Source organism: Salminus brasiliensis, chromosome 18 (genome assembly GCF_030463535.1).
Source record: "Salminus brasiliensis chromosome 18, fSalBra1.hap2, whole genome shotgun sequence".
NCBI classification, from domain to species: Eukaryota; Metazoa; Chordata; class Actinopteri; order Characiformes; family Bryconidae; genus Salminus; species Salminus brasiliensis.
Window position 1 is genome coordinate 20,763,781 of NC_132895.1, and position 10,944 is coordinate 20,774,724.

General features: G+C 40.4%; 1 protein-coding gene across 1 annotated transcript; it reads right to left on the reverse strand.

Annotated features, from left to right (window-relative positions):
* Nucleotides 1-3,501: 3,501 nt before the first annotated feature.
* Nucleotides 3,502-10,340, reverse strand: nipal4 (NIPA like domain containing 4). Its single transcript, XM_072662463.1, has 6 exons — nucleotides 10,120-10,340; nucleotides 6,652-6,909; nucleotides 6,345-6,401; nucleotides 6,161-6,251; nucleotides 5,516-5,676; nucleotides 3,502-4,771 (listed from the first exon to the last, which is right to left on the reverse strand). Exons 1-6 carry the CDS (start codon nucleotides 10,157-10,159, stop codon nucleotides 4,161-4,163), a joined length of 1,218 nt encoding a protein of 405 aa, XP_072518564.1. The 5' UTR covers nucleotides 10,160-10,340; the 3' UTR covers nucleotides 3,502-4,160.
* Nucleotides 10,341-10,944: the final 604 nt, after the last annotated feature.

A 10,944-nucleotide genomic window follows, 5' to 3' on the forward strand; every position in this document is an offset into this window, starting at 1 on the left:
CAATGCTAAATCAACTTTCAATTCATAAAGTCTCAAAAAAAAAAAAAAAGGACACACGTCTCCTTGCTGGTTTCCAGTCCGTCTGTTAGGCCAGACAGACCGAGTTAGCATTTCATCTGGCTCTTCTTGCAAGTTTATGGGAAATGCAACTGAAGAGCTTGCAGTAGGCCCGCATGTACAGGATTTACATGTAAAGGTTGACATCTCCTGGTGTGAACAGGTATTGCAGTTATGGGTAGCAACCTAAAACCCATTTATTTGAATACACAAAAGTCTTATTAAAAACCAGCAAATTAAATGTTTAAAGACAAACATCTTGCTTGACTAAGATCAGATCAGTCGACTAATTGAATAGCATAACATAGTGCTTGAATTAGAGCTGTTCAAATTAGTGGTGTCAATTTATTTTTTTTAAAGTTTAATTGCATAAATCACAACAATATTGCGTGATTAAACATGATTAATCATAATTAATTAATCATGATTAGTCATATGATTAATCATACATTAAAATGCAAGCTAGCACATCCTTGATTTTTTGGGCGGGAGAACAAATCAATGTTATAAGTAAATTATATCTCAGTGTAGTTTTGGGAATTTTGAGAACAGAGGAGCAGCTGTGTGTGTGTGTGAGAGAGAGAGAATATGAGAGATTTCATCCATATTTCAGCATAAATAAAGGGTAATCTTCCCCTTTTGAGCTCAGCAATAGCGCCGCTGTGTTTACATTGCTAAAGAAACTGCTAATACGTCACTAGGCCGTGTGACGTAGAGAGTGACCTACAGGAGGACGTTGGGGCCAAACTTGGTAAGATGCTTAATTTGCATAAAAAAAGGTTAACACCTTAGTGCACTTGTTCAAATGATATAAAATAAAACCAGTTTTGGACCGCTTTTATTGGCCTAAATAACAGATGCTAGTTTTAGTCAAGGGGTGAAAAACTGTCAAAAAGCAAAAATGGAGATACAAGTTTTTGTTCAGAACATATGTAAGGATTTAATCTAAATAATGAGGCGGAGACTTATTTCCTTTTGCCAAGGCCAGCGAAACACTGCTCTGAAGATGTGAGCCCATATGATTTTATGACCTTGGTTGGTGCAAGCACTGGTTCTTTATCGACTGCAGGCATATCGGGGTCAAAAGACATTTGTAGATATCACCACCATTCTCAGTCAGCTAACTCAGTACGTGTTCACATCTCGTATTGGGTCCAAAATCCGGCTTACTACTTTCAAAGTCCTTCATGGCCTCCCTTCTTCTGATTTCCCTCAGGTCCTTCATTCCTGCAACTCCACTGATACCTCAGGTCCTCTGGCAGTGGGCTGCTTGCATCCCTGCACATCAGACTCTCATCAATGTGTGGCAGGTCATTCCCGGCAATGGCTCTCTAAATTCTGGAGTAGAGTTGTCTGCTGCAGGCTCAGGGACTGCACTTCATCTGTCATCTTTAAAAAACTCAGCTGAAGACTTTTACTTTCCCTCATCACTATCGTAGAGCTGTCAGATTAACGGAGAGGTTAGAACTGCAAATTCATAGGCCTAACTGTAAGATTTCAACAGGTTGTTTAGTTTAAGTAGCTTCTTTTATACCGTAGTGTTATATTTAGGATGTAAGCTGACCCTATATTAGCATTCTTGCTATGATGTTTAATATATACAGTCCAGAGTTTCTTTGTGCATTATTGTGCATGTCAATTTCCAATACAGCCACAATCAGTATCAATGCGTGTGCTAGCAGTGTGTTATTTTCTGAAGCTCAGGTGAATAAAATTGAATGAACTTAATGAACTGAACTCAAAATTAAACACAGATTAAATTTACTCGAGCTAAGACGCTAACCCTAAGTACCCCTTCTACGAACTGTGTGCCTCCAAAGACATTACTTTGGTACTTGGTGAACTAATGGAATGGTAAATGTAATGTAATGTAATGTAATGTAATAAGTCCATACGCTGCCATACTATTCTGTCCTCAAACTTTAGGCACAAGCTGTACTGTAAACCACAGCAGGCTGGTAAAACACAATGATCAAACTATGTTTTAACTAAAGACTGAAAAACACTAAGCACAGTATGTACATACAGTATGTTTAGTTGAGATTTCCCCATGTCTCTTTGGCCTCTGTATTACAAAGACAGGGTTGAAATGCTAATATTGCTACATACATGCTATAGGCAAGATAACGCACCTGTGCACTTAAAGGCTACATCACTGCTTGAGCTCTACAGCCTGGTACAACAAAGACCACCTGATAGCACACTTGACAAAACATGCAGGTTTGCATAGGCTCTTTTGGTGAGGTTTCAAATTACTGTAATGTAACATAGCATTGTTCCTATTTTGGAGTAACTAACACTAAATAGGTGGAACTTTTAGTCTAAAAATAGAGCATGACAAAGGCCATTTTCAAAAATGGTTCATTTTCCCCCAAGAAAAACAGCTCAATATCAGCCTGTAGTAAAGCCTGAAATTCACAGTTCCAACTTAAGCCTGATTGATATATTTTTCTCTGAGAAAGAACCAACTAATTCTGGCCAAATTATTTTGATAAAGACAGTAGCATTAGATATGCCCCCCTGTCTATGACACTTCAATAGTCCAATAGCCAGGAAAAAATATAGCTTTTTGTAGTCTCTTTGTATTACAGTACACACCAATTAATAAAACCTACATAAATTAATCAAAATGAACACATTTACCCGATTTAGTATGGTACAGAAAAAATGTAACACACATTATGACGCAGGGTTCTTTGCTAGGCTGCAGGGCCACTGTTGATGTCCAAGGCTATATGCACTGCGAGTCTCCAAAAAAAAGCATCCTTAAATACTATTACAGCAAGGTAGAAGACCCTGGAGAGGCATTCAGACACTCTCAAGGCCTTTCATAGCAACCCAGCAAACGAAAACAAATTAGCAGGTGGCTTCTGAACGTCCACAAAATGTAGATGAACACTCTGAACACACAAACAGGCTTTTCACACTAACCCAGTTGGTGTTTAAGGGGATTTAAATCAGTGTACAGTCATACAAATGCAAATACAGGTTTCATTTATTTAAAATTGGCCTGTAAAAAACACATAGAAATGTATATATCATAAGATATTGTTTGGTGGAAAGCAGAGGCCTACCACCGCTGATACTCTAATTGGCATGTAGCTTGTAGAGTGTCATTTACTTCTTAAAGTATTTTATAATAGGGTTCACATATCAGTTCACAGCAAGTCAGGGTGCCATTTAGAAATAATCTAATCTGTTAATTATTACCAATCAGTTAATTCATCATAATTACCCTTAAATCATCTAAAGTATTACGCTTCATATAGCTGCAGTTCAAATGTGGTGAAGGTGTCAGTTTCTATTCACTATAGTTGATGTCTTTCCTCAGTGTAGAGCTGGTTCAGATCCGGATTATGGAGGTTATTTAAAACCATGCTTCATTGTTCTGATATGCAAAGCTGTTCATACAAACGCAGTAGACATACTGACAAACAACAAGACTGCCATTGTAAATAATGTTTATTAAACAAATGCTTTCGCATTTATAATGAACCTGCATCATTGACACTCCACAGCATCAGCTGTTTCAGTGGCTGTTGCCTCATGTCTTCAGCAATGTTACAGTACACAATAACCCCCAAACTTCCATAAACACTCAAATATACATGTTTCAAAAGCCATTCACAACAGGGCTGCAATAAACCTGACCAACTTAAAATGTACTGAATTCACTATGTCAGTACTGTATGTTCCAGAGTTGACATGAACTGTTTGCTTTCAGTTTTGATCCAAGAAATGTTTTAGCAATCAGAATTTGCAAAACTTTGTTGCAGATGTATAAAATTTTGTTGTGCATAATTATGAAGAAACAGGCTTTTCTGAAAAGATATGTTGTGACCGATGAATGAATGAATTCGCAAAACATGAAAAACTTGAAAAATATGAGGCATTAAGGCAGTATTTTGAGAAAGAAGACTGCATTATAAAATGCAAATATTAAGAATAAACTACATTTAGAAAGCTGATCCTCAGAGGCAGTGAAAGCCTCGTCATGAACAGCTTTTAGTATAGAATACATCCCTTACATATCCACAATCTGAAGCATGTAAAGAGTCCATATCACACTCCTCTCGCAGTTCACAGTGCACACGATGTGTCGCTCAGCTGATAATAAAGACTCTTGGGCCTTCCTCCCTCATAGGTGGCAGGCTGTCCACGTTCTCAATGAGGATGTGCTTGTCCTCTCTCTTGGCTAAGCTGTGCTGCCCCTGAGGCTGGCACAGGTTATTCCTCAGGCCGTCCAGAGACACCTCTAAGTCCTTGAAAAGATGTAGCATGCTCACCCCTAGCACAATGACCAGAAAGCCCCCGACAGTGCCCACCACATCCACGCCGGACATGGATCCCCACTCTTTGAAGAGAATGATGGAGGTGGATAGGACCACGGTGGTGAAGAAGACATAGTAGATAGGGTAGACCAGAAGAGTGTTGAAGGTGTCCAGCGACTTGTTCAGGTAGTTGATTTGGATGATGATGGACGACACTAAGGTCAGCAGAAGGATCCAGGTGAGGGGGTGGCGGAGAACGGAAGGATCGGAGATGACTGTGCGGATGGCGATGCCCAGGCCCTTCACCGAAGAAACGGTGAAAGCTCCGAGCAACGAACAAATACTTATGTAGATTAAAATGTTGGTCTGACCAACACGAGGCGAGCAGTAGAAGATTAGCACCAGACAGGTCACAAGAAGGATACTGGCAAACACAAGGAAACCTTGAGGAGCAAAGAAAAATATATTTCTTATGGTGTTTTATGGTAGATTTAAGGACTCAATTTCATTTCAGGCACATTTTTCATTGCTGTCACACTCATTTTCATTTCATGTGACAGCAGCTTAGGAACCAATAGCTGCCCTTATAGGTAATGTTTAAGCTTCACTTGCCAGCTTTAAGGTATTAAAATTCTGACATATGAAAAAATATATAAAATAAGCAAATCTTGTTATTGAAATGTTTTATATAAGAAATTATGTGATGTTTAGTGTGATTATTTTCTTAAGTGTAATAATCGTAATAATAATAATCCCTGATGAAGAAGTATACTTTTAAAGAGACACTTAGGCTACATTTAGACTCCTAAACTGAAGCGCATGTGCAAAACAGCAATCAGTGGAGCTGTCAAAGAGTTTCAGTTGCTGACAACTTGGCTTATCACTGAGTATGCGTTTAAGCTCGCTTTAAAAAGCACAGGTTTTCGGCCATGAACACTTCTTTGGTTTGCGTCCTTGGTTTCTTTAAACTTTTAAACTTTTTGGAAAGGACACAACTTCTTTAGGCTTCATGTACAGAAGCTAGTCTAGTACACAGTTAATTACATGGTTACAGAATGAACTGCAGCTATATAGGTTTGATACATAACAACGTTACAAGCATGGCAGCAATAACTTCATGTTATCAATATTAGAATCTGCGTTTTAATTTAAGGAGGTGTCTTTAAGACCTATATGTACACACTCACCTGGGTCCAGTAATTTAGCAGTCATTTCTCTCAGAGTTGTCACTGCTTCCTCCTCTGGTGCATGTATGACCATTATGGTGCTTCCAAGAAGACTCAGCATGCATCCAAGCTTTCCCAGCAGGTTCATTGTCTCCCCAAAGAGGTGGGAGGACAGCACTGCACTGTGGAGAAAAGCACAAAAATACAACCATCAGTTTTTCACAATCCAAAAGGCAAGATTATCCACATGTTGAATGGCATGAAGGCCTCATAATAAAAAGCTTCTGAAAACCTTAACCGTTCAGAATTGACACCTAACGGTTCAATATGTGTGTAGGGTTATTTGGGATAACTAAAATACACCTTGGCGGAGAAAGCTAATACAGGTTAAAATGTCTATAGGGGGGTAGTCCATATTCATGCTTTTAGGGAAAACCTACACTGCAACTAAACTTCATTGTCCAGATGTTTGTGGACACTGCGTCTTCAGAAAAAAAAAACGAATTTTACCATTTTCTGCCCAATTTGAAAGGCCAATTCCTGTAGTAGTGACAAGCTCTGAGGAAGGTGCGGCTGCTCAGCTCTAATACAACAGCTAACAGATGCATGCGAGTGTCTTCTAATAATAAATCAAATATAGTTACTGTCTGAAATCCAGCGTATTACCTGAAGAGGACACTTAGGGCTCCTAGAGGGGTCACCACAGTAGCCGGGGCAAACATGTATGCTGCAAAGTTTGCTGCCTCACCTCCTCCCACTATTCATATGACACACACAGACACACATACCTTAAAACACAACTCTCATGTATGGTAACCACAGAGTAAGAGGTATTTTTGAAAGAACTTACTGGTCAGAAGTCCACCCCACCACAGCCAGTCCTTCAGGTACCCATGGCCTCCCTCACCTATACAAGATATAGTTCAAACGTATCTTACTGCACACTCATTTTGACAACAGACAGTGATATTCTACAGGTTCCTGCTGTTTATCTAATCTCTGCTACCAGCACTGACTGTGTACAAATGAGCGACTTCACTTTAGCATGCAGTATTTGCTTATGTGGCTTCCACTGTTCCCAGTAGGAAAATCGTTTTACCTAAGCTGAACTGATCCTTGCTCAGCAGATGTTGGTCATTGTACGTGCATGCACCAACCTGCCCTGGTGTGTCCATTGGTCGCCAAACGAAGCAGAGCCTTTTTTTTCAGTATGACACTTCCTCCAATCAGAAAAGCCGAGGCCACGGCTAAGGAGAGGCCGATCCAGAAGTTGGTCTTGCTCCATTTGTCTGTAGCAAGCTCTGGCCCAGCTACGGTGGAGTTGTTTTCAGGGTTGAAAGTCCAGTTGACGGCTCGTTGCGAGTCTATCACGCAGGCAGCAGTGGACGCAGGGCAAAGCAACTGGATTATTGTCCCTGTGGAAAGTGGAAGAACACACTGTGATTTGAACATTTAAGATTGAACATTTAAAGAACTCAATCTGACGCTGCATTGTTTAACAACCGGGTCAAACATGCTACTTAGGGTGCTTTATTGCTTTTTATAGCGCCGTTTAGGGAAGATCCTGGGCCATGTTCCTTCTTATGACAGGTCATATACTGATTGGTGTCTCTGTTTAAACAATGATAGAGTTTGCATTTCCTCAGCAATGGTGTGCAACAAAGTTTCCCCTCTACACTAATGCATTTTGACTGAATGCAATCAAATTCTCACAGCAATGTTTCAGATGTCTTTCCAGAAGTAGGGTTGACTAAATTCAATTATTTTAACATTTTAACATTTAGTTCTGATACTAAACTTTAATATCTATGTAAGTAGTCTTATCTGCATCAGTGAGCCAATAATCATGCTTGCACCAAAATCTACACTGCTGATTGGCTGTCTAAATTACATTCCAAACACCAGTGCTTCTAGATCATTATATTTCCACTTCCAGCACCTCACACTAATTGCTAATCAGAATTAAATAAAGAAATAAACACTAGACATGATAGCACATATATTAAAAACAGTGTGGAACAAGTTAGAATAGAATATGAGGGTCTGAGAAAACGCTAAACTCTAATATTACTAGTATGTTACAGAATGATTTGAACATTTGCATAATAGCACAAAGGTGCATGTATGGCTTACTGTGTGTACACTTGCTACCACAGTCAGGTGGTTTGTGAAGTTCTATTTAAATTGTGAAGTGTCTACTGTGATTGATGAACACCACAGCTCTAGGGCAAAAGCTGTCAGCATGTCTATTTGTGCTGGCTTAGATAGTCCTGAATCTTCAACCTGAGGAAAGTGTCTGGAAGAGGTGCTGTCCAGGGTGAGAGCGGTCAACTATAACCTTGCCAGTGCGCTTTAAAACCCTGCTTTTCTACTGTATGTGTCCAGAAGCACTGGCAGTGTACACTACCACTGCCTTTCTGCCGTCATGATTATGGGCTGAGATTGGCTCGTTCTTAGGCGAGGCGAGCGATCCAAACCATGCGGTTATGGATAGCACTGGATAATCATGGCTGGTGGCAGGTTGAATTTCTACTGCATTAGAAATTGTGTGATGTCTAGACTATGGAGACAGTGTTCCCATTCTGCATTAGGTCTCGGGATGTGGTGGTGCCCAGGAACTTGAGAGATTCCACAGTAGTCATGGGTGTTTTTTGAAGGGTCAAACTATTTTAACTGATAGCTATACCCAGAAGAGTAAAAGCTGCTACCACAGCAAAAACAAGGACAAACTAATGCTATAAATATTACTGACTTCTAAAGAAACTTTCAATGAGGGTTCAAAACTTAGTGTAATAATGGGAAGTACCACTGAACGATGGCAATATTCGTATTTCCTCAGCAATGTTTGCCTACAGACTTGAACCCTTTAAAATAACGGTGCCCGGCCTCAATCCTGGAGATATACCAACCTGTGGAGATACGATCATCAAATCTGGCACTGAGACTCACTAACATTCAAATGCTCCTGAATTATTGCTTTACCACGATCAATTATCTAGATCCGCTGTGTTGGATTACACTTCCGAAATCAGCAGCAATGCTTTAAATCTTGAGCAACAGGTTTTAGGGTTCTGGCGATAGATGGAAAAAGTGCTATGTTTTCATAACAAAAAGCAGTCGGCTGTAAAGCTGCAAGACAGACATTATGCCTTCTTAAATATGAGGGCAATTTTAGATATCTCAAGAAAAAAAAACAAACAAGTAAAATAGCCTTTAACTGACATGTGGGTCAACACATGATACGGAGAGAAACTGTACTTCTAGGTCAATCAACTGGCAGAGAAGATGAGCTTAAACAAGTAAACCATTTATAAACTCTTGTATATTTGTACGTTTAGAAAGCAGGTAAAGAAATACGACATCCCTCCTTAAAGGCCCTTAATTAATTTCTCACGTTTTCAAAAATAATGTAGTATAAACAAATAAAAATAAAATGTACCATATATGAAGACTAAGCTGTGCTGCCTACAGTAGTTCAGTCCTGTCAATTCTCACTGAAGTTATAAGCTGCGTTCCAAAGCCTAGGCTGCAGGGCGGTAGGGGGTGGGTCCTCAGTCACACAGGTGGAGGAGTCTAACCAGGCTGAGTGGTGACATCACCAAAAAAGTCCCTCGAAACTTGTGTGCTTTTTTTTTTTATTTCTTTACAGAAATGAATTATAATTATTATGAATTATATAATTATGAATTATAATAAAAACGGTTAATAATATAATAAAAAAAGGTTTTTAAATGAACACACAGAACTGGAGGCTTTGCTTTCTGCCATTTTTGTGGTCTTCAGCTCCCTCCCCCCTCACGTTGTTGCCAATCAGAACACAGCATATTAACATATGTCACCCTTAAAGGCACAGTAACACAAAATCCAGTGTAATTCCAGGGGATAAGGAGAGGTTGGAGTAAAAAAAGAACTGTTAAAATGAAAAAATGAACTACAAATAAATACATAAGTAAATAAATAAATAAATAAACAGTTTATTAGAGTTAGAGTTATTAGAGAGTATTAGAGTTAGAGAGGATCTCAGAGAAGGGACAACTAGCACATGTACCCTTGAAAGCAGTGCGTCTGAATCCTGAATCCTGGAGCAACACTGCCCTGCATGTTTTTCCTGCTCCAACACACCCAGTTCACCTCAGGATGGGCTTAACGGGGGGGGGGGGGTGGGGGGGTGCTCCGGACCAGGACTACAGCATTACAGATCATATATGTTTGCTGAAGGCCTGGCAGAGTTTGGCTGTGATGAAAGTAAGCCGTGGGTACTGGGGAGAGGTGTTTGACACACTGGTCATGTGGACACACGGGTCAGGGGTGTTTGCTGTGTCAACACGGATGCTCCTAACAGACAGCCATTCTTGTGTCTTTGAAAGCTTTAGAGAATAATAAAGTTGAAGACGAAGATTTAAACGTTTAAGAGCTTGAATGTGAATTTGAGGCTTTTATGTCAACAGAAAACCAGCTGATCTGTAGCCAGGTCACTAGCGCTACATTCAGGTAGACTAACGCACACACCTAGCTACAGCTCTCCCACCCCCTCTGTTTGTCTCCAAGTATATCTGACTCTGCCTACAGAGAAATTAATGCCCCCAAAACTACAGTAAAGCAGACCACGTTACTGGTAAACTTACCATTTTGACACAACTCGGAAGTAAGACGAATGACCTGCATCGTCGTACAGAAGTGAGGCGTTTATTTCACACACGGCAAACCTCTCACTCCATCCGACGTGATTTCCATGGGTATTTGTCTTTCGTGAGAGAAAATGTTTGTTTCCTTGTGAATTTTAATCCCGTCCGCCGCTCCGAAGCGACACCATGTCCACATCCGTGTGTAGCCTCAACTGTCCGAGTGCTCATGAAGCGGAAAACAGCTCAGGTGAGGGCGGCGGCCACGCCCAGCCTCACCGGGGAGAGCAAGAGGGCGCTAGGCTAACCCCACTCACCCTCGGTGGGGGAACCAAAAGTGACCTCTAAAAGTCTAATTCAGCAACTGGTGAAGTTTATTAGTTCATTACTACTTAATTGGTCAAGAAACAGATTTAGCACTGCAGAGAGAGTGCTGGAGAGATGTAACGGCGAGAAAGAGGCATTGTTTACTAAACCAGTTCAGCTATAACATTTGAGCTGACCCCTGTCAGTGTGCCGCCTACAGTAATTAGACCATGGTGTCGGTTTATGTCGTGCCTGTGTGGCTTTTTTAGAAAGTAGGCTACAGGGTTATTGACCATTTAAATAGCAGGAACTGTTTAACAATTTATACTTAAGAGAAAAGGAATGGAAGACGTCCGGGAGCGGCCCATACTATACATAAATCATCAGCATGTCCTCAGCTAACTGCACTCAGCTCCGTTAGACGGAAACATGACACAATGGAAAGTTTGGGATTCCGTTTTTAACATCCACGGTGGAAAATGTGTGTGTGGAGTTTTCAGTGCTCAAGATCCTGAACCACCA